The following is a 22,896-nucleotide window of genomic DNA, read 5'->3' on the forward strand; positions in this document are numbered from 1 at the left end:
TCCTTCTAGGAGCTTCATTACCTAACAGGCCAGCTTACAAAATCAATCCCCAAGAGACTCAAGTAGTAAATAGAACTTTGTCTTCTCTTCTTAGAGTTGTGATTAAAAAGAATATAAAAAGTTGGGAAGAATGTCTGCCTCGTGTTGAAATTGCATACAATAGGGTTGTACATAACACTACACAACACTCTTCATTCGAAGTAGTGTATGATTTTAATCCTTTGACTCCTCTTGATTTGTTACCATTGCCTAACATTTTTTTATTTTAAGCATAAGGATGTACATGCTAAAGTTAAGTATGTGAAAAGATTGCATGAGCATGTGAATGCTCAAATTGCAAAGAATAATGAAAGCTATGCCAAGCAAGCCAACAAGAATAGAAAGAAAGTGGTACTTGAACTAGGTGATTGGATTTGGGTGCACATGAGGAAAGACAGGTTCCCTAAACAAAGGAAGTCCAAACTTCAACCTAGAGGAGACAGACCTTTCCAAGTACTAGAGAGGATCAATGACAATGCTTATAAGATCGATATTCTAGGTGAGTATGGAGTAAGTTCTTCATTTAATGTTTCTAACTTGACTCCATTTATTGCAGGTGATGATTCTGAGCATTTGAGGGCAAATGCTTTCCAAGAAGGAGGAAATGATGAGAATCCTAAAACTACCCAAATACGGGGACCTATGACCAGGAGTAGGACCAAATAGTCAGTGGATACCCTCCAACAAATGGTATCAACCATACTTAACAAGGCCCAAGTGGAGAAGGATGAAAACCCAGAGGTAGAGACACTTCCAAGAATTTTAATTGGTACTGAAGGCCTAGACTAATTTGAAAATCTATGTCAAATATGTTTTTTATTTCTATTTTTTCATTGTCATTTTGGCCCAAACTAATTTGAAGGCCCATGCTGTTTCTTTTCTAATTTTCATTTTTAATTTTAAATTAAATAAAATTGGTGTTTTTCCAGTTGCACCTCAGATACACTATATATATATGTATTGAACTCATTTTCAATAAAGGGAACTTTTGGCATTTGATAAAATTTTGTGAGAACTTCTCTTTGGGTTTCTTGTTGAACCAATCTTAGACTTATCAAGGTAATATTTGTAGCGTTTACCCTGACTTATCTTCGCTCTCTAAAAGTGGCATCATCCAAACTCTGTGGTATGTATCAAGCGATCCACTCCTAATAAGGATCACATCATTATAACATGATTCACTTTTTTTTAAAAAAAATATACCTATTTTTTATTGTTTTATATTGTAGTTAGGTCATTATGACTTTGAAGAATAATATTTTGTTTAAGGGTATTTTTTTTATATGACTGGTCTTTAGCTAGGATTTAATTAAAGTGATATTTTTCACAATTGTATATGAACCCTTTATCTAGTATTCATATGGGATTGATAAATCAACAAGTGAAATTTACATGGGTATGAGTACCCTTTGAACTCTATAATAATCTATTCCTTTTATTGTTTTTTTTAAGATTCACTGTAAAAAGATTCCTCGTAATTTTGGCTCTTCTAATTTTATTATGGTGAAACTCTATCATATCATATCAGCTGCTTATGTTGCTTGGGAACATAGGGTTTGAAAACTTGTGCTTCAAAGTGACTCAAAATCGGGGGTGAAGATTTTGAATGATGGAGGTGATGATAATCATCCTTAAAGTCACATGTGGTGTGCTTGGAATCATTGTAATTAGGAAGTGGATGCCTTAGGAGATTAATTTGGTGTACATTTATAGAGAAGTAAATGTTGTAACAGATTAGTTGCGAATCTAGTTCTCACCAAAGTGTTTGAACAATGTAGTTGGACTTTACTCTAGTTTGTTGTCATCATTTACTTTTTAGAGATATAATCGAGTTTTCACAAAAGTTAAGGGATTATAAAAACTTATTTGAATCATTTGAAAATCGAATATTCATAAACCATTTGGGTAAGAAATAAATAAATCAAAACAGAATATCTATCATAATCTATCTCTCTAAGGAAAGAACTAAAACACAAAAATAAACAAGAAAAAGTTTAGAAACAACGTATAAGCATTTTACAATACAATAAAGCTAATATTTTTAACCCAATTAGTTCATACAACTGAAGCATTTGATTTGAAACCTGTGAATGTACTTCATCTTTCTAAACCAAATTTATTGGCATTGGAGCATGTTCAGATAGAAAATTGACACAAAGACCATCCATCATGCACTAAAGGAATTGAGTGCATAAGTTACAACATAAACAATGTCAGAATTTAACAAAAAAAAAATACCTTTTGTTGTCTTTATTTGGGGAGTGGGGGGTTGGTTAGTCAATTTAAAAAACCTTAGGAATTCTTTCAATGCAAAGATCAATTTAGACAATGGTTGATTACCACGAGAGTTGGCAATACCTATGTAACCATTGTCATTTGCATTAGGAAACTCACTCACATTGTCATGTGTATAACTAGACTTTTCCTTAGCACTTGACAAATATATATCTACAAAAGCATCCAAAAAGGTCAAAATATATTATTATGAAATTTTCAATTTGAAGATAAGGAAAAAAATATTTGTTTAATCATTATTTGTTTTCGTTTTTCTGACATTGGAATTTTACAAGAAATTTTAGTTGGTTTAGGACTTGACTAAAATTTGTACTTCAAATTATAATTTAATTTCTTATTCATATGCCTCAAAACCTAACCAATTTACTTTCTTTCATCATAGTTACATTAATCACCCATGGTATCTTGTCCATGTTGCAATATGAGAAACTTATGTCGTGCATCTAGTCTAATTCATATTTATTTCACCATTTTTTCTAGCAAGAGAGCTGTGAAAACTAGGTTTAGAAGGGGCAGCTTGACCCATTGGTTTTACTAGTGTAGCGTAGATGCTTGTGTTGTTGGAGGAGGAACTAAACCATAAGGCATCATTATGTACTGAAGAGAAATGAGCCTTGGATCTATATTAGCAATTGTTGTAGGGATAGTTGAAGTTGCTGATAGTGCATCCTAGTACCAAGTACAATTACAAAAAAAAAAAAGACGAACTTCATGTTTAATCATATACATATATGACAAATCTTATATATTCATTTAGAGTTTAGGCTGATACCTTCAATTTTCTTTCTACCTTGGCATTTGTCATGCCATAAAAAATAATGAATTTTTGTTTCCATTTGAAATAGAACCATCACCCAGGGTAGTAGTAGAACATAAACAATCAACACACATATTGTAAAATTAAATTGTACAAATACAACTTTAGTTTCATCATATTACATATTATATGCCCAATTGACATGAGGCAATAAGATATGTATATTTATACATTGACATGCACAAAACCCTTAAACTATATAATTGCTCACATTTGGAGGAAAAGGTATATCTAACATCATCTTCACAGGCAATTTGAGGAATCTTTTGCAAGAGATCATAAAAATCCCAATCACCAAATTAGAATTCATAATCAGTTGAGGTCCAAAAATATAATATTTATTAGATTAATGATTTTGATAAACACATAACTTTTTGTTGGATTAATTACTTTTACAAATTATATCTTAGATAAAATAGATAAAACACAACTTATCTATTTATTTCTTTATCTATTTTGTCTACATCATCAAATTTGTCATAAGATATATATAATAAACTATAATTTGAAAATCATATTGCTTTCTCATCCAAACAATAAAGGCAAAAGTCACATAATTGGCAATGGAAAAAGTGTTTCAAATGTTTACTAGTACCAATATAGACATCAGTCCATGACTGTAAATATCATTTTAAAATTGGACTAAAGTATAATAATAAATATAGAATAAAATACAAAAACACATGTAGTAGAAGATACAACTAACCTATATGGTACAAAATAAAATACCTTTGTGAAGCATAATAATTGGGAGACACCTCTCACTAGGTTGCCAGAAGTGGCTTATTCTATTATGATTTCCTTTCCATAAAAGTTTTGTAGCTATCATTGTAGTTGTTGGTGGTGGTATTGTTCTTTTATGAGTATTTCTATAACTATAACTATAATCTATATATGAGACTAGTATAATGATGATACCTACTTTTTGTCTCCAATTTTTTGAACTATTTTACCCTTTAACTAACATAATCACACCATTATTGTATTTTAACTGCATATAAAAAAATCATTCACCAAGTACATATAAAGTTCCCTTTAAAAAACTACCTATAAAGTTCAATTTCAAAATAATTCTTCACACCCCATTTCTTATCTAAGCTTTATCATTTTTCTTTCTTTCCTTTTTTTTAAAAAAAAATTGCACACTCTAATGACAATATATAAAAGGCTTAATTGCAATTTTGGTTCCCTAATCTTTTAAATCCATCATTTTGGTCCCCTTGATTTTTAATTGTTATATCTGGTCTTTCTAGTTTTATAAATTTGCGATCGTGGTCCCCATGATAGATTATTAACTCATAATTGTGATTCATAGAGATATTAAATTAATTATAAATTAAATAAAAATATTAATCATTGAAAAAATTTAATAGGTAAGACTAGTAAAGAATATTTTTCGATTCATCCCTGAAGTTGAATAACTCATTCAAGAAATGTTTGACCTAATCCGGAGGAATCAATAGAAAAGCAATTTTTTTATGATACATTAGTTATTGATAGAGTGAATAGATATATTATTTCTTGAAATATCTCTTTTAATTCAAAAACATGGTGTAATGTGTATCTTCTATTATTTCAGTCATGGAATAAATAACATAAACCCCAAAATAAATTTTTGTTCAAGAATGAAATCTTTTTTGAATTTGTCTAATTCATCCTTTGCTATTAATTTGCCTATGGAAGAGGTATTTAATTAGAAGGAAGAAGAGAAACAATGGTGTGAAAATTTAAGATTAATAATTTATTATTAAATTTATTAGTATTTAATGGTTTTGATTAATTTATAATTAACTTATTAAGTCAATTAATTATAATTATTTGTTAATAATATACCGAAATGATCAAAATTACTAATTTATAAGATTATTGAGAATCAAATGTTACAATTAAACTTAAAAAGACCAAAATTATCAATTAGAAAAATCAAAATTATAATTTAACCTAGATAAAGTGTTTATTCTCTTGTAACAATAATAATAATTAGGATATATATGTTTTTCTTAAAAAAAATGATTGTAGACTTATAATATTTTCACGTGGCATAGTCGAAGTTAACAAAATCTATAAGGGTAATTCATATGAAAAATATTTATTATTATATAACTAATATTTATAATAAATAATTATTTTTGAATATATAACTTACATTATAATTAAAATTCACAACAAATAATTTTTTTAACCAACGAATTATATTATAATTAAAATTAAAAACAAATAAGATTATAATTCAGATTTATGATAGATAATTTGTATTGTGATACGAAGTATTAGATTATTTTCAATTATTAATAATTTTAAAAAATATAAAATAAAGATGAAAAGAAAACTAAAAGTGAGAAGCAGTTAAAAAAAAATCAAATATCAAATATATAAATATATAAATAAAGACAAAAGATGAGTATCATGAGATAGTAAAAATCTATTTTTTAAAAATTTATTATCAAATAAAATAAAAATTTAAATTAAATTTAGAAGCATATAAAATAAAAAAATTAAAAGTAACATATTTTTAAAATGTTTTCTTTGCTAGTTTAAAATATAATTTAGATCCATAGTATAGGATTGAACAAGGGACAATAAATAGTTAGTAGTAAATACATTAATTTTTTTTTCCATTACTCCACCTGCAAGTGAGAAAACGATGTCTTAAATATTGTAAATACCGAAGGTGCCCTCCCCCTCCCTAGATAATCGACCAAAGGGGTTTTTATTATTTCTTACCGGATAAAATAAATAAACCACACTGGCCCATCGATTCAAAATCGCACAGAATCTGATAACGAGAAAGAAAGAAAGAAAGAAAGAAAGAAAGAAAAATTCAAATTCTCCTTCGATTCAATTCAATTCTCCTTCTTCCCCGTTTTCTTGTTCTTCTTGTTCCAGTTCTTGAACTCACCCAGCTAGCTGAATTCCGAAAAAGCCCTTTTCTTGTCCCGAAATGCCGAACCCCTTTTCTTCCGCTTAGCCACCACCAACCCGCCGCCGATCCCCGTTTAAGATGATCGTCCGCACCTACGGCCGCCGCAAAGGAACCCTCTCGGGAACGTATTCGGGCTCGTCCTCTCTAAACGACGACGTTTCGGAGCCATTCAGGGATTCCTTATCTCAGGAGATTGACGACCCTCTCTGCGGCTTCGCGTTCTCCTCCCAGGACTCGTCCTCGCAGCATTGGTCCTTCTTCGATTCGGAGATCGGCGACTTCGGAAACGGCACCGGCGCAGGCGGAGCAAGGGAGTCGAAGAGGGCGAAGCGGGCGCCGGCGGAGGGGATTCCGGCGACGTCGACGCTGATGGAGGCGCAGGAGTTCGGAGAGATGATGGAGCACGTTGACGAGGTCAATTTCGCTCTCGACGGGCTCCGCAAGGGTCAGCCTCTTCGGATCAGAAGGGCAAGCTTGGTGTCGCTCTTGACAATTTGCGCCACTACGCACCAGAGAAGGCTTCTAAGAACTCAAGGGTGCGTCAATTTCGCTCTATCTTTCTTCTTTTCTCGTGAATCTTGAAAAGAAGTTTTATTAGTCCTTGGGTGTTTTATTTGATTTGATTTAGTTTTGTTTTTTCTTTAATTTTGTTGGGTTTGGTTCAAAATATTAAATTTGGGTGGTTTTAGGTTCGATTTTGAATTTTGTTGGCGCTTTTTGAATTTTTGGGATGGGTTGGGAGCTGTAAATTTCGTCGTGGATTTGATGAGTTATTACTTATTACTTCTCCCTGAGATGGGGAATTGAAAGGGTTGGTAAATTTCTTCGTGAAATTTTTGTTCAGTTTATTATAGTTTCCATTTAGGTAGATTCGATCTTGAGATCTCTTTGGGCATTTTTTATGTAGAAGACTAGAAATGCGGCTTGATGGGGGAGATTAGATATGTTTCAGTTTCCTGGGATTTCGCTTGTTTATTTCACTTAATGGACTTTGTTGCCGTTTTTTTTGTTAAATCTTACTAGGTTTTCTTGTGTACCCCTTTTGGGTGTGGTATTAAACATCTTACGAGGTATTGGGCACCCTCTCCCCAGTGCTTTCTTGTGTGGTTGAACCCCGAATTGCTGGCTTTGCTTCCCACTTGAGTCACCTATTGTGTGTGACTTTCTTGCTATTTGATCTAGTAATAAATGTAAAACTTTCCATATTGAGATTCACAAGCTTAAGAAGATTCATAATAATGCTTTTATCATTTACCCTAGTATTATGTAATTGTCCGTGAGTGAGGCATGGTAATATTGTCTAGAGAAAACTCTCGATTAGGGGTCCTTCAAAAATTTTAGTTGCCAAATTAATCCCACAAATGATGTTTTTTATCATCATTTTAGTCCCCCAGAGATGTGTTTTTTTTTTTGTCATCACTTTAGTCCCTCAAAGATGTCTTTCTTTCATTGCTCTAGCACTTCTTAGATTGTCACCAAATTGTTCCTTTGAAATTTAATTGCCTCAAAATTAGTCCCTCATAGTTTCTTTGTGTCATTACTTTTGTCTTCCTTAGGGATAAATATGTTGTGACATTAAGATCACAAAATCTTTGGGACACTAACATGGTGACAACTTAAATCTTGAGTGACTTAGACATGGGGCTGACACGGAGTTCTTGAGAACTGACATGACTGTTTATTCTATTTCCATGAATCTTCATTTAAATTTGGAATTTTAAACTGAGTCCCTGGATTGAGCACTTTCTTATAGAAATATACCAGTATGAATGCTTAGCTGATAAATCCCTGATTTTTATGCTTTCTAGGATGGCCAAGACAATAATTGATGCTGTTTTGGGCCTCACTCTTGATGATTCTCCCAGCAATCTTGCAGCTGCAACCCTTTTCTACGTGTTGACCAGTGATGTAAGTCTTATTTTGTTTGTGAAATTGCAGTTAGTGTATTTATGAATAATGAAAGAAGCTATGGGCAATATGAGCATCACTATTATTATGTATTTGACTGGATATGCTTTTGTTTTTCAGGGCCAAGATGATCACCTCCTTGAATCACCTGGTTCTGTTCAATTTCTGATGAAGTTGTTAAAACCAATTGTCTCCACAGCTATTAAAGACAAAGCACCAAAATTTGGCTATAAACTTTTATCATTGCGTCAGAATGATGATATTTTGAAAAATACGACTATGACGGGAAGATTGGACTCCAGTTCTGTAGAAGTTTTTTCCAGAGTTCAAGAAATTCTAGTAAATTGCAAAGAGCTGAAAACTTGTCAGAATGACAGTTGGGGGGAGAGACCAGAGTTATGCCCAAAATGGTTAGCATTGCTGACTATGGAGAAGGCTTGTCTGTCTGCCATTTCTCTTGATGGTATTGTAAAGGACATTTATTTCCAGTTTGTATTATTGGCTGAAGATGTTCTTTTCCCTCTCTTATATTGTGTTCTTTTAAAAGCTAATGTTGGTATTTTTGCTAAAAAATAATTTAGACAACCAAATCTGTTCATTTATATTTTATACTGTTATTTACTATTTAGTGTTTAAAATCATTGGTGATGAGTTTATGAGGTGCCATCTTGATTTTGAAATACAAATAAAACTAATGAGTTCTCAGAACAGTGGTGCTCAATTTGATGAAATCTGGTTTGTTTATATACTAGGGGGCTAATATATTCTGAATTGTATATCAGTGGTGTTTGTTTATGTTAATTTCCACCCCAAATTAATCAGGATTATGCTTTTTTCACTTGTAAACTGTGATTTCTGTGGTATTCTTTCTCCACAAAAAGTTATAGTTGATCAGGAACTAACTTCAATAGGCTTTGCAATGTTCCGTGATCCTGCTGACAGTATTTATTCTTTTATGGATACTCTCAATTGGAACATCTTCTGAGTATTCTTTTATATTTTTCTTTGAATGTTTTGTGGGGACTACATGTATTCAGAAACCAGTGGTGCAGTACGGAAGGCTGGTGGAAATTTCAAGGAAAAATTAAGGGAGCATGGAGGACTTGATGCAGTCTTTGAAGTCACCATGACTTGTCATTCAGATTTGGAGGTGTGAGCTTGTATGTTAGTTCATACATATGCCTTACTATATTTGTAGTAGACATAACTTTGGCCAAAAGAAATTGACAGAGACAGTTAAAACAGAGTATTTGCTGATGATATTTTTTGATCTGACATGAGATATTGTATTCTACTGATTTCACTAATTCTTTTATTAGGCTGTTTGGAAAGCTTCCAAATCACATTTTTGTGAGATAAAAGAACAGATTGTATGGTAACATGAGTGTTTGGGTAACTTTTTAGACTCTCAATTAATTCTGCTGCGAGTCAAATTGGTTTTGACTGAATTTTTTTATAGATTTTCTGTTAAATAGATTCTTGGTGTGGGACCCATAAAAAAAAATTCTATATTTGCATGCCAAGAGTAATTGTATTTTTTCATCCAAAAATATCAATTCTTCTGAACTCATTTTTAAAATATCATTCTTAAACACAAACAAATTTTTTAACCTTAATTTTTCCATAAATCAATTCTTTCAACATTACTTCTAACATAATCGGGATCAAATTCACCCTATATTTGCTTCCTCAAATAATAAATTATGGTAATTACTACCTGAAACTGTGGATTTGTCTTTCAGAATTGGATGAAGGATAGTTCTCTGTCTATCAAAGATTCAAGAAATGACAAACGAATCAAGAGCCTAACTTTGCTTCTCAAGTGCTTGAAGATAATGGAAAATGCTACTTTCCTAAGCAATGAGAATCAGGTTGACATGTGTTCTTTGCCTGCCTGTTTACTTATAAACTGTTTGTTTATTTTTATAGATGTAATTTTTGCTGTCTTGAATTTTACATGTGTGGCTTTCTCCATCTGTATTGCATAATGCATGCTGCAAGGTCTGTTGCGTTGCATTCATAGCTTGGTGAACTTGTTAATTTATCAATCATTCAATTGTAACTTTTACTTTCTCATTATAGACTCATTTGCTTGGAATGAAAAGAAAATTGAGTCCTCAGGGACCCCCAACTTCTTTTACTGAGCTGATTATAACTGTCATAAAAATCCTCTCAGGTAATAATGATCACTCAAAGAGTAACTTCTTGCTTTTGCTGCCTTTTCCTTATTAGTTATTTTATTTTCAGTAATCATGTTATTTTGCTTTGATTAGTTTGCATTGCTAACAGTTCTAAGCTTTTCTTTCCTCTCTCCCTGCCAAAAATCTTCTAACTTGTAGATCTATGTTTACGTCGAAGTGCCTCTGCTGCATCCAATGATAACAAGACTTACGATCCCTTCTCTATGACCAGTCATGATTCTGAATTGGATCAGCTCAGAGACTATAAAGGTACTAGATTGTTATTATTTGGTTGGAGTTCTATACATGAATTTGCCAAACCATTGTAGAACCTTCATACTCTTACTTATCCTTTTATATGAGACAGGATTGATTTCTTGAATTGTTTCCCTCTTTTAGGAGATAGGCCTCTATTACTGAGGCATACAGCATTCTGAAAGGGACAGGATGTAAAAGGTTAATGTATGCAAACATGGATGAAGAGGACACCTAATAGTAAATAAATGGAAAATTTGTGTTGTTAAGTCTGGAGCATAACTGAAATTAGAAGTGGTAAATCTGTTGAGGAGAAATTAGAATATTAGAGGGAACGATAGGAACTGGTACTGCATGATAGGCCTGAATTGAGAGGAAAAGGGGATGGGTTTGGTCTGGGTGGAGTAATTTGTAGAAAGCTAGCTTTGTTCAGGATGTGGTAATTTGTAGAATGACCATCATTGTTGTGCCTTGTCTTTCATTGTTCTGCACCTTATGTTATAAAGATAATTTGTTTCTTCCCAGGTATTTGGGTTGTGCACTGTTTGTTGTCATATTCTAACAATCTAACTTCTAGAAGATAAATTGTTGGTGACTTAGTAATGTAGAAATAAGTTAGTCTTCAGATTTTCTGAATGCTCCTTCTTTTGAATTCACAGAGAATGAGACTTTATCCATCAGTTCCACTAGAAAGTACCACAGTGTGGAGAGAGCCTCTTCTGTTAAGAGTTCTAATGCTTCTCAGATCAGCCGAATATTGACATGTAATTGGTTGGAAAGTTCGCTATCCATTGCTGAAACTCCCAGCACTTCAACTACTGATTCTTATTCACTAAAGATGAGGGTCAATTCTTCCACGTCTGGGTCTTGTAGTGGTGCATCAAAGAGTTCATACTGTAAAACATCCAGGATTCAAAATAGTTCCGGGAAGAATGTTCGCTTTATGGAAGATACCCCAGTTGTAATCTTGGATGATAGCCAAGATCCCTTTGCATTTGATGAGGATGACTTTGCACCCTCTAAGTGGGATCTATTATCAGGAAAACCAAAAAAATCTCATTCTAAAAAGCATGTGGTAGCAAACAGAGAGTTTGAAAATGAATGTCAATCTCTCACCAATGTGAGCCAACAAGAATTAAGTAATGGAGACATCAATTGTTCCAGTTCTGATGTTGGTGATGAAAAAGATTCCAGCCTTCTTGCTGACTGTCTTCTTGCTGCTGTAAAGGTATTTTTATCTAATTTTGTTTGGTTCTATGTATCATTTAGATATAGTTATTCTCGTAATGTTTGGGTAATTGAGTGAAAGTGGATGACTTGCTTCCCTGTTTAACCATTTGAGAGTTATTTTTGTTTAATGTGCAGTTGTAATCTTGATGCTAGTTACAATTTATTCACTAACTCACTTCTTATTTTAGGTTCTGATGAATTTGACCAATGACAACCCCGTTGGCTGTCGGCAAATTGCTAACTATGGAGGACTGGAGACTATGTCTATGTTAATTGCCGGTCATTTTCCTTCTTTCAGCTCGTCATCGTCATCCTTTGCTCAAATAAAGGAAAATGGTGAAGGAACTACAAAAGATAATCAATCTGATAGGCATCTGACTGATCACGAGTTAGATTTCCTTGTTGCTATTCTGGGCTTGCTTGTAAACCTGGTCGAGAAGGATGGTCATAACAGGTAATTTGAGTAACTTCTGAACTGGCTGTTGTTAATGAGACTAATAGAGGTACATGGACAAGATAGTTTTATTCCGAACAATTAGATCTCCTTACTTTAGAAAGTCTTGGGCACTTGTTCCTCTTAATAAATTTTTATAGGATTTTAATTTTAACAAATATGATTGCTGAATCATGTGTTAAAATCTTAATGATCATACATACCAAATTTAATAAATTAAACATTATGTAATAAAAGTATAATGTCCATAAAAATGAAGTTGACTAATGAAATATCAACTAATTTTTAAGTCACCTAAAATTGTGTAAACTTGATTAACTTAAATGTGTATTTCCAATCCAATGGTGGGACTAATAAAATTCAATGCCAAGTAAGCCATTTGTGAAAACCCTTTCAAGCATGCTACTATTTTTTTGCAGATCACGGCTTGCTGCAGCCAGTGTTCATCTACCTTCCTCAGTAAGCTTGCACCAGGAGGTTCGGAAGGATGTTATTCAATTATTATGCTCCATTTTCTTGGCTAACCTGGGTGAAAGTGAAGGAGCTGGGGAAGATAAACAATTGCAACTTGTGGGTAGCATGTTAATTTTTTTCCTTGGAATTCTTGCGACATTTATTTTGTTTATTTGCAGTTTTATTCCATATCTATTGATGTGCTTGTGGGAAGCTTGGAATAGCATGAAATACTAGAATTGCTCTTTTGGTGGGACTTGGGAAATTACTGATTTTATATTCCTGAGTGGGAAATCTATAGCTAATCTTTCCAACTTGTTTACCATATCATGCATAATGGTTCAGCATTATGAGGTGATTAAAAGCTGTTTTTGTTTACTTAAACTGAAATAGTTGCAAAAGAAAAAAAGCAGTTAATTCAAATGGAACAAGCAATGGGTAAAGAAAAATGGAAGTTGGAATTGTGCTTGACTTGATTGTGCTCTGACATGGATAATGCAATAGGATGCATATGGAAAACAATTAGGAATTGGCTTCAAACTTCCAAGATGTGAAAATGTTCTAGTAGATCTCATCTGATTTGTAGCCATTGTCCTTATTTAGTTGTTTATCAATGCTAGAAAGTAGAAAACACTTAAAGTGTGTCCATTGTAATGTAGAGGTGGAAATATATGAAATTTTATTAATCATATGTTTCATCATGCAGAATGATGAGGCAGCTGTTCTACAAGGCGAAAAAGAAGCTGAGAAAATGATTGTGGAAGCTTATTCTGCGCTGCTTCTAGCATTTCTTTCCACTGAAAGGTTGATTGCTTATCAATTCTGAATTGTTTTGTTGCATATTTTAAGGCCTATATAATTTACTTTTTTTGTTCTACAGTAAGAGCATACGTGCAGCAATTGCTGACAATCTTCCAGACCAGAACTTAGCAAGTCTTGTACCTGTGTTGGACAGATTTGTGGTATGTAGCTGTTGATAATTTTTAACACCATGGTGATGAAAATGTGAAGCTAGCTTGACATATTGTTTGTTAGACACTAATTATGTTCGGGAATGGTAACTGGGGTTTCACCTTAATCATGTTGGACACCTGGGGGCCTCGTCACCTTTTCCTTTTTTTCTTTTAAGAGTGTTGTTCACACCATTGATAGCTTTTTAAACGCATCATTGTGTCTTGTCTGTAGGAATTCCATCTATCATTGAACATGATTTCGCCGGAGACTCATAAAGCTGTCAGCGAGGTAATTGAATCGTGTAGAATTCGATGAAAATGAAAGCTCAAAAGGAAAACTCTGTACAGCCACAGCATAATTTAGGGTTTGTTGTGAGGAAATGGGACTCCGTTACACGAGTCTGACCAACTTTTATTCTCTGCTCACAGCCCTTATACCCTTATTCTTGTATCACCATGCTGGTGATGATGCTGAGTTGCTTGTATACAAAAAAAGATCAATAGTGAGATACGTACCTAGCATAGTTTGTGTGTGTAATCAATAGTGGTAGTTTTTTTTTTTTCAATATTCTTGTTTATTCATTCATTTTCTTGTACCGGAAGCTTTATATCTTTTGTTTCAAGTGCCCACGCCCCTTTTTTTCGGAATCTAGCTAGCTGGATTAGTCAATCTTGTTTAATGTTAAATACCATCGGAGATTTGTGCGTTAACATTTCCCATTCTAACACAAACAACGAACAGAAACAATCATAAAAAACAACAAACAAATTTTCCCTTCTGTGTGCATGGTGTAAATAACATGTTTTGGCCATCGCCTAGCTTGTCTTTTTCCATTCATACTAGAATAAATTAATGGCCGTTCCTTATGTGTGCAGTGTGCATGATGTAAATAACATGTTTTGGGCTGATGCTAGGTGTACCAACATTATTGTTGGTGCACCAACACTTAGGGGGAAAAGATTGAAATACTCTTGATTTGTAAGCCTTTTAAGTTGATCTGTAAGTCTTTTACGGATTAAGTTGATTCGTAGAAGTCTTACGGATCACTCTCACGCACATCCAGCACAAATGCGAAGTAAGTGTAACACAGTTTTGACAATTTTAAAAAATGTTGGGTGCACCAACAATAATGCGAGGTATACCTAGTATCAGTCCATGTCTTGGTGTCTCGTGTGACTTGGCCCACTTACTAGCTTACAAAGGAATTGTCTAAACTAAATAGTGACCATCCACTTAGTATAAGGAAAGACAATTGTTTTTTTTTTTAAATTCTTACAAATCAATTTAAAATTAATGATTTTGACAGGATTCGATCATGTGACTTTTAATTATGTTATAAAATAATTAACATCGTTATATATAGTATTAATTTTTTAATATATATTTAATACACATGTAAATTTACATAATAAATTTTGTGATAATTAATTTTGATTTAATAATTAATTTATTTATATAATTTTTTATGAAATTATATATATAAAAAATATATTATTAAATCATAATTAATTATAATAAATTTTTGATATCATTATAATTAATTTTGATCTAACTTTAAAAATCCTGGGTCATTAGTTTGTAAATTTTTATTTATTTTTAAAAGCTTGTCTGGTGCACAAGGAAAACGTGGATGCATAAACCAATTGCCTAAGGTAAAGTTATGTTGAAGTCATCCGTCATGAAGTTCCATGCCCCAAGGCAACTTGCATTCATTCACAATGCTTTTCTTCACCCTCTTTCTTCTTTTCCTTTCTCTAATATTCATCATCAAATGGTATTCCAATGCAGTAACCACCAAAAACTCACCCCCTTCACCTCCAAGGTTACCTCTACTGGGTAATCTGCATCAACTTGGTTTGTTCCCACACCGCACACTCCAAACTTTGGCTCAAAACTATGGCCCTCTAATGCTACTTCATTTTGGTAAGGTACCAGTGCTTGTGGTCTCATCTGCTGATGCAGCGTGCGAGGTGATGAAAACTCATGACCTGATCTTCTCAGACAGGCCACAACGTAAGATGAACGACATCCTCATGTACGGTTCCAAAGACCTTGCAAGTTCCACGTACGGAGAATACTGGAGGCAAATGAGGAGTCTAACTGTGTCACAGCTTCTGAACACCAAAAGGGTTCAATCCTTTCGCGGTTCGAGAGAGGAGGAAATTGCTAGAATGATGGAAGACATTAAACGGTGTTGTAGTGATTCGTTGCATGTGAATTTGACTGATATGTTTGCTGCACTTACGAATGATGTGGCGTGTCGAGTGGTTTTTGGAAGAAGATACGGTGGGGGAGAAGGGACTCAGTTTCAGAGTTTGTTGTTGGAGTTTGGGGAGTTGTTGGGTGCTGTGTCTATAGGAGACTATGTTCCTTGGCTTGATTGGGTTATGAACAAGGTTAGTGGTTTGTATGAGAGAGCACAAAGAGTGGCTAAACATTTGGACCAGTTTATAGATGAAGTGATTGAGGAACATGTTAGGAATGGAAGAGATGGCCATGCTGATGTTGATAGTGAGGAGCAGAATGATTTTGTGGACGTTATGCTTTCTATAGAAAAAAGTAACACTACTGGCTCCCTCATTGATAGATCTGCGATGAAGGCTTTGATACTGGTCAGTAAGAACATCATTTTATGTTAGTCCACCTGGTTTCTCTACCATCTCATTTTTCATCTTATCTTTTTCTTTATTTTTCATCACATTTTCCAGTTTTTCTCACTTGGTTGATTTTTTTGATCAAATTATGTCCTTTATCCTTTTTTCTTTCTTTCACTTTAGTCTTTTATCTTTAACAACCATTCAAAATTATCATTTCGCCAATTTAAAATTAAAATCGTTAAGTAGTATTTAGATACTGACCACTTTTAACAGCCAAAAAATATAATTTTATTAGATCTCTGTCATTAGAGTTCCCTTTGATGACTGTTATTATTCTCGAATGGCGAAGATGGTAAACAACGACGAGTGGGTATGAGCGGCAATGACGGATGATACCGTCGTGGTGGAGCTTCTGCTATAATAAGCAAACCATTTCACACAAATTTTAGCAGCTTATACCTCTCTCCTGGGGAGTTAAACAGTTCATCTGCAATGGCTTTTATTTTTGGATAGTGGGGATTTATAATGTGACCTTTGTATATGAGTTTCCTATGATGATTTGTTATTAAGCTAACATTAATTGTACATAGAAGGATAGGTTTTGGAAATCGTGTAAAAGAAAATGAGGGGCAACTGCAAGAATTTGCTGCCAAGATGTAAAGCAAGAAAGGAGTGGAAACAAAAATTAGGGGTTAAATTTGTTTTTGTTCTTTTCAAATAGGTAATGTTCACATTTAATCCGTAAAAGAACTCATTTCTTTTTAGTTCCTTATTTATGAAGATGTATCATAAACCAGAGACAAAAAGAGATGGTTGTTTTATGAATATATTTCTGTAATGGAGGGACTAATTAAATTGATTCCATATTTTATAGGGACTGAACATATTTATATTTGCAAGGACCAAAAAGTAAAAACACATTTAATCCTTTTTTCTTGTAGTTGTGTCAAACGTGCCCATACATATTATTTTCTTGTAGTATATATACTACTGAGATTGAAACACATTGTTATCAGCAAGGTGTGTTGTAATTTTGTTTTTCATTTTGTTCAGGACTTTTTTCTTGCTGCTACTGACACTACCACAGCCCTGGAGTGGACAATGTCAGAGCTGTTAAAGCACCCAAATGTGATGCATAAATTGCAAGAAGAGGTAAGAAGTGTGGTTGGTAATAGGACTCACGTAACCGAGGATGATTTGGGCCAAATGAACTTCTTGAGGGCTGTGATCAAAGAAAGTCTTCGGCTTCATCCCCCACTTCCCTTAATAGTCCCTAGGAAATGCATGGAAGATATCAAAGTGAAGGAGTATGACATTGCAGCTGGCACTCAGGTATTAGTGAATGCATGGGCAATTGCAAGAAACCCTTCATGTTGGGACCAACCTCTAGAGTTTAAACCAGAAAGGTTCCTCAGCAGTTCAATAGACTTCAAAGGACATGATTTTGAGCTTATACCATTTGGTGCTGGAAGAAGGGGTTGCCCCGCTATAACGTTTGCCACAATTATAGTTGAGGGGATATTAGCAAACCTTGTTCACCAATTTGATTGGTCATTGCCTGGTGGTGCTGCAGGAGAGGACTTGGACATGTCTGAAACTCCTGGCCTTGCTGCTAATAGAAAATATCCTCTTTATGCAGTAGCAACTGCATATGAGAGAAATTAGTATATCATGATCAGAAAAAGAAGTTATGAGCAATAAGTTTGTGTTTCATAATATTGTAGCTTACATGACTCTTTTATGTTGTGGAAGCATTTGTGTTGTTGCTGGTTGCTGTCGTTTCCAATTGTGGTTTAATGGATTGCACAAGCTTTGTTCCTGCTTAACGAATGATTATGTGTTTGTTAATCTAATTTGGCAGGTTATAGATATAAACTGGCATGCATTTCAATTTATCATATCATATCCATCCTGTAAAATTTTGAAGAATTTCATCAAAGAGAAGATGTGTCTTTATGTCGTTTAGTATTTGCCATCTGCTATTCAAACATTTAGCACAAGAAAAATAATATTCTCTACCCACATTTGGTGAATTTTGTTGAGAAAATCCCAAAAAATGCTCAACCCCTTTCTCATACTTCTTAGTGATGTGAATTGCTTTCATACAGTTTCGATTCATCTTTCCTCTTCTGTGATATTAAGAAAGCTACATCATGTATGAAAACCTCACTTTTTCATAAAAGGTATGACTTTATCCCATTTGAGAATATATATTTTCTACTTGATTCAAATATAGTAATTAAGTCTTTTTTGTTAAATTTAACAAAATTTAGGTAATATTTTGCATTGATCACTAAATACACAACATGAAAGTAGTAACATTAATTCCACCACAATCAAGTATGTACTAAGAGAATAAAACAAAAAATATTAAACCAAAATTTTATCAAATTTACAAAAGAAATTTAACCTCTACATATGAATCAAATATAAAAAATGACTCTTTTTTTAAACCAACAATTTAATATTTAATTTAACGATTAATTCAAACTGTCCGTATTAGTCATTGTATTGATCAAGTCTAAAAAAAAAAAAAGTTCACTTTTTTAATGCATAACTTGAATATAACAATAATTGTTGATCACACAAACAAGTTATAAAGCATTAACAAAATTAATGATTATCATACAACAATACAATACGCACTAAAGCAAGCAACAAGCTTGTCATGTTGGGTAAGCAACAAGCAATAAAATACTCACTAAAGCAAGCAATTAATGATTATCATACAACAACTTGTCATGTTCAGTTCACTACAAGGAGACGTAAAACAAATACGAGAGAGAATCTGCCTCTCTTTGATGGATCAAAATAGCTTGTGGAAGATGCAAGCTACAATGGACCTTTTAGATTTAGCTTGTGTTGGCTTTTAGATTTGTTAAGTTGTAGCCCAATTTTATGAGTTTAACCCTATACGGCCACACAAGGGCTCCTACTAAGCAGTATAATTGAGACACTTGATCATAGAAGTTTGGAATATAATGGTTGAACTTCATTAAATAGCTTTGAGAAGCATTTCAATTTAGCATATAGATATGTTTGCTCATAATCAAGAATAGAAGATATTACAGCATCCTGATCAGATAATTCAAATAATTTTATATACACCTTATGTACATATCAAAATGCAATAAAGATCATCAAAATCTAACATCATTCAATTATACATAAATTAAAGCTGTGACTGAGTATAAGGCTCACCTATATACCTCTAAAATACTAGTAAAAAAGTTATATACAGAAGTGAGGATCCAATAAAAAATCTACTAGGTAGATTAGTATATTTTTACTAAAAACTAAACTCTGTAGTTATATAAATAATAATAAAAAAATTAATTATATAAAAATAAACATTTATTTGTATGTAATACACCTATTTTTATTTTATTTTTTATCAAATATAGTACAGCCTCTAAAATACTAGTATAAATTAGACTCTAATAAAATACACACAAGCACAACTGCTTGTGGACTTATCGTCAAGGAAAACTAAGTTCTTCAGTCTTGACTTGAGTGCTTTGAGTTCATGGATCCAATCCAACACAAGTTCGTCAACGTTGGTGCTCTCAAGCTCCACGTCGCAGAAACCGGAACCGGTGAGAACCACTCCTCTGCATTTTACTTCTATTCTTTGTACTTCACCTATCACCAATCCCCTTTTTCAGGTCCAAACGCCGTCGTATTCCTGCACGGCTTCCCGGAGATATGGTACTCGTGGCGGCACCAGATGATAGCTCTCGCCGGTGCCGGATTCAGAGCGGTTTCCTTCGATTACAGAGGTTACGGTCTCTCCGACCCGCCACCCGAACCCGATAAGACCTCTTGGTCCGATCTTCTCAGTGATCTCCTTCATATTCTTGATGCTCTTGCTCTTTCTAAGGTACTCTCTATTCTCTAGCATAGCATTTTTTTTCTAGTGTGCTGAAGTGTTTGCAGTTTTCTAAAGCTGAATTTTGGGATCAGATCATAAGATTTGTTATCAAAGTAATAAATAGAGAAAAAAGAAGTAGGAAAAAGCTAGAAATTATAAAATTGAAAGAAAATTGACATCTCGTATCAAAAGTTTGATTTTTTTTTAACGGAGGAGGGCTAGCTCAGTTTAGTTGAACTGCCTGAGTTGCTATAATCCCTAATACTTATCTTCGATTCTTACACATACAAAAAAAAAGTTAGATTTTTTTTTATACTGAATACTACATTTAGTGTTTTTTTAAAATAGAATCTAATCATATGATGCATGAGATTGTTAAAGTTGATACCTGACTTAACATAATCAGGTTACATTAAAACAAGGTAATCTAACCTGATCAAACCTGTAAATTCAACTTAACCCAATTTTTTTTACTTTAATCAGATCGAGTTGGTATGATAAGGCATACTAATGTAGGCATGAAGGGATGCCTACATGTAAGATGCGACTGAATTTAGTTATATGTTGCCTAATTGATTCCACTCAGGTGTTTCTTGTTGGGAAAGACTTTGGAGCTCGTCCTGCATATCTATTTTCAATTCTTCACCCTGAAAGGGTCTTGGGAGTTGTCACGTTGGGAGTTCCATATGTTCCCCCAGGCCCCTCTCAGTATCACAAATTCCTTCCTGAAGGCTTCTACATTTTGAGATGGCAGGTAATTTTAAATGACAAAACATAGATGCACTGCTTCAAATGTTTTCGGTACTGTTTTTAATTCAAGTTGAAATTTCACCTTAATAACTTAATGCAAACTTCCATTATGTCAATTATCACGAGAAAGTCCAATTCTAATCGGAGAACAACACTAAAAACTCTTAAGAAATTTTATCTACATTATATACACTATTTTAAATTCCTTTGTTCTCAGCATGATGACCTGTGAATGTGATATCATCATAACTTTGATTCTATCTGTATCAGGAACCTGGAAGGGCAGAAGCTGATTTTGGACGCTTTGATGCAAAGACTGTTGTGCGAAATATTTACATCCTCTTCTCAAGAAGTGAAATACCAATAGCTAATGAAAACCAGGAGATCATGGATTTGGTGGAACCTGATACTCCGCTTCCCACTTGGTTCACAGAGGAAGATCTTGCAACATACGGAGCCTTGTATGAGAAATCTGGATTCCAAACTGCATTGCAGATTCCATATAGGTGCTAGCTTTTGTTCGTCATTGCCCTTTTAGTAAAAAATGTTGTTTCTTACTACAAAGCAATGAAAACATGGTCTCTCGAACTCTCAAATTTTCTTATCTCTGGGTGAGTTCTTGTTAATTGTTTGTTGGTTTTGTTTGTATTTGTAGGTCATTAGGTGAAGTGCTTAGCTTGCCAGATCCTGTGGTTAAAGTTCCGGCATTTCTGATAATGGGTGGCAAGGATTATGTTCTGAAGTTTCCAGGGATTGAAGATTTAACAAAGGGTGAAAAAGCAAAATGGTTTGTTCCAAACTTGGAGGTTACATTTATCCCGGAGGGAACCCATTTTGTTCAAGAACAGTTTCCCGAGAAGGTGAATCAGCTTATTCTTGACTTCCTTGCCAAGCACACTTGATATTGGACTGTCGTCATGAATGGTGTATGTGGATTGTGAACTGTGGGAAAATCAGACAAAGTGCAGCACAAAATGATCGATTGCTGAAGCTAAATGATGCAAAGCTTGCTGGTAGAGCTTTGTTAGATGAATTTCTTGTACAAAGAATTCGTGAAATATGCGACTGAGTTGTCTAGCTAATAAATAAATAACCGGTTTCTTAGTTAACAAATAAAGGGAAAAGAACATATAAGCACCCTAAACTTTTAACTCTTTGCAAATTGACACCTTTAACTATCATTTTATCCTAATTAACACTTAATCTTCTACAATTGTCTCAATAAACCCTTCTGTTTAACTTGCTATGAAATAGTTAACTAAATTAATCTATGCCATTGATTTAAATGCAAAATAATCAACGATCAACATTCAATTTGAATTAATGACATAGAATAATTCAGTTAAGTACTTAACAACAACTTAACGAAAGGGGGTCTCTTGAGATAATTGTAAAAACTTAAGTATTAATTAGGATAAAATGATAGTTAACGATGTCTATTTGTAAAAGGACAAAAGTTCACTGTGCTTATATGTTTTTTTTCCCACAAATAAATATACAATTTTCAATTAACAACTTTGAACAAGTAGGCATGGCAATTGGGGGGTGGGGGGGAGTTTTTGCTTACCCGCTCCCGAATCTCAAAACCCTTCCTCGTCCCAAAAACCGACAGGGCCAAAAAATTGCCCTCCGTTCCCGCCCCACCCCCGAAAATTCATTGAAATAAAGGAAAAATTTAATAATCTAACAGAAAAGGACATAAGGATTTGCAGAAACAAATTAATCTACAGAGAGGAGTCTTCACAACCATAATATATATATATAAAAAGGGTATTTTTGCAATTTATTAGGGACGGAACAAATATCAGCATTACTAAAACCGTTCCTACCCTCAAATACTCGATTTTTTCCTGTCAAAATCTGGACGAGTTCAAGCGAATGTTCAGGAGTTCAGGGGTGCGGGTCCCGTTGTCATGCTTATGAACAAGGCTCCATTTCAGGGACTCTACATGAAGCACTTTAAAAGTTTTAAAAGAGATTTTAATCTATTTTAAATGTTATTTTTATTATCAATGAGATCTAGTTCAATTGGTTGAACATAATGTGTAAGTGTTATAAACTATTTGTAGGTATCCATGAATAATTCATAAGAATAAAAAAAATGAGCTTCACACGAAATTATGTAAAAACTCCTCTAAATATTTAAAGTGATTAAACTTACATAAAACTT

At 33.6% G+C, this 22,896-nt stretch overlaps 3 protein-coding genes across 3 annotated transcripts; all 3 read left to right on the plus strand.

Annotated features, from left to right (window-relative positions):
* The first annotated feature begins 5,870 nt into the window (after positions 1–5,870).
* On the plus strand, positions 5,871–14,155 carry LOC100789737 (wings apart-like protein 1). Its single transcript, XM_003542716.4, has 13 exons — positions 5,871–6,610; positions 7,883–7,982; positions 8,103–8,445; positions 9,020–9,132; positions 9,725–9,853; positions 10,065–10,158; positions 10,322–10,432; positions 11,077–11,645; positions 11,836–12,101; positions 12,521–12,671; positions 13,261–13,358; positions 13,435–13,516; positions 13,740–14,155. Exons 1-13 carry the CDS (start codon positions 6,153–6,155, stop codon positions 13,821–13,823), a joined length of 2,598 nt encoding a protein of 865 aa, XP_003542764.1. The 5' UTR covers positions 5,871–6,152; the 3' UTR covers positions 13,824–14,155.
* Positions 14,156–15,172: 1,017 nt separating this feature from the next.
* On the plus strand, positions 15,173–17,974 carry LOC100795528 (cytochrome P450 736A117). Its single transcript, XM_003541492.5, has 2 exons — positions 15,173–16,120; positions 17,159–17,974. The coding sequence occupies exons 1-2, from the start codon at positions 15,197–15,199 to the stop codon at positions 17,768–17,770; spliced, it is 1,536 nt and encodes a 511-aa protein (XP_003541540.2). The 5' UTR covers positions 15,173–15,196; the 3' UTR covers positions 17,771–17,974.
* Positions 17,975–19,580: 1,606 nt separating this feature from the next.
* LOC100790275 (epoxide hydrolase 2-like) lies at positions 19,581–21,870 on the plus strand. The gene is given in 5 exon segments (NM_001252705.2): positions 19,581–19,701; positions 19,771–19,985; positions 20,563–20,730; positions 20,997–21,232; positions 21,382–21,870. Coding segments are annotated over 5 exon segments (936 nt in total). The 5' UTR covers positions 19,581–19,631; the 3' UTR covers positions 21,629–21,870.
* Positions 21,871–22,896: the final 1,026 nt, after the last annotated feature.

Source organism: Glycine max, chromosome 13 (genome assembly GCF_000004515.6).
Source record: "Glycine max cultivar Williams 82 chromosome 13, Glycine_max_v4.0, whole genome shotgun sequence".
NCBI classification, from domain to species: Eukaryota; Viridiplantae; Streptophyta; class Magnoliopsida; order Fabales; family Fabaceae; genus Glycine; species Glycine max.

What these genes read in the sequence shown, in the direction of transcription:
- LOC100789737 (XM_003542716.4), top strand. Translation starts at nt 6,153, where the DNA reads ATGATCGTCCGCACCTACGGCCGCCGCAAAGGAACCCTCTCGGGAACG. An exon ending in AAGATAAACAATTGCAACTT is followed by an intron (nt 12,672 to 13,260) that starts GTGGGTAGCATG and finishes TTCATCATGCAG; the next exon opens with AATGATGAGGCAGCTGTTCT. An exon ending in GCATTTCTTTCCACTGAAAG is followed by an intron (nt 13,359 to 13,434) that starts GTTGATTGCTTA and finishes TTTGTTCTACAG; the next exon opens with TAAGAGCATACGTGCAGCAA.
- LOC100795528 (XM_003541492.5), top strand. Translation starts at nt 15,197, where the DNA reads ATGCCCCAAGGCAACTTGCATTCATTCACAATGCTTTTCTTCACCCTC. An exon ending in CGATGAAGGCTTTGATACTG is followed by an intron (nt 16,121 to 17,158) that starts GTCAGTAAGAAC and finishes CATTTTGTTCAG; the next exon opens with GACTTTTTTCTTGCTGCTAC.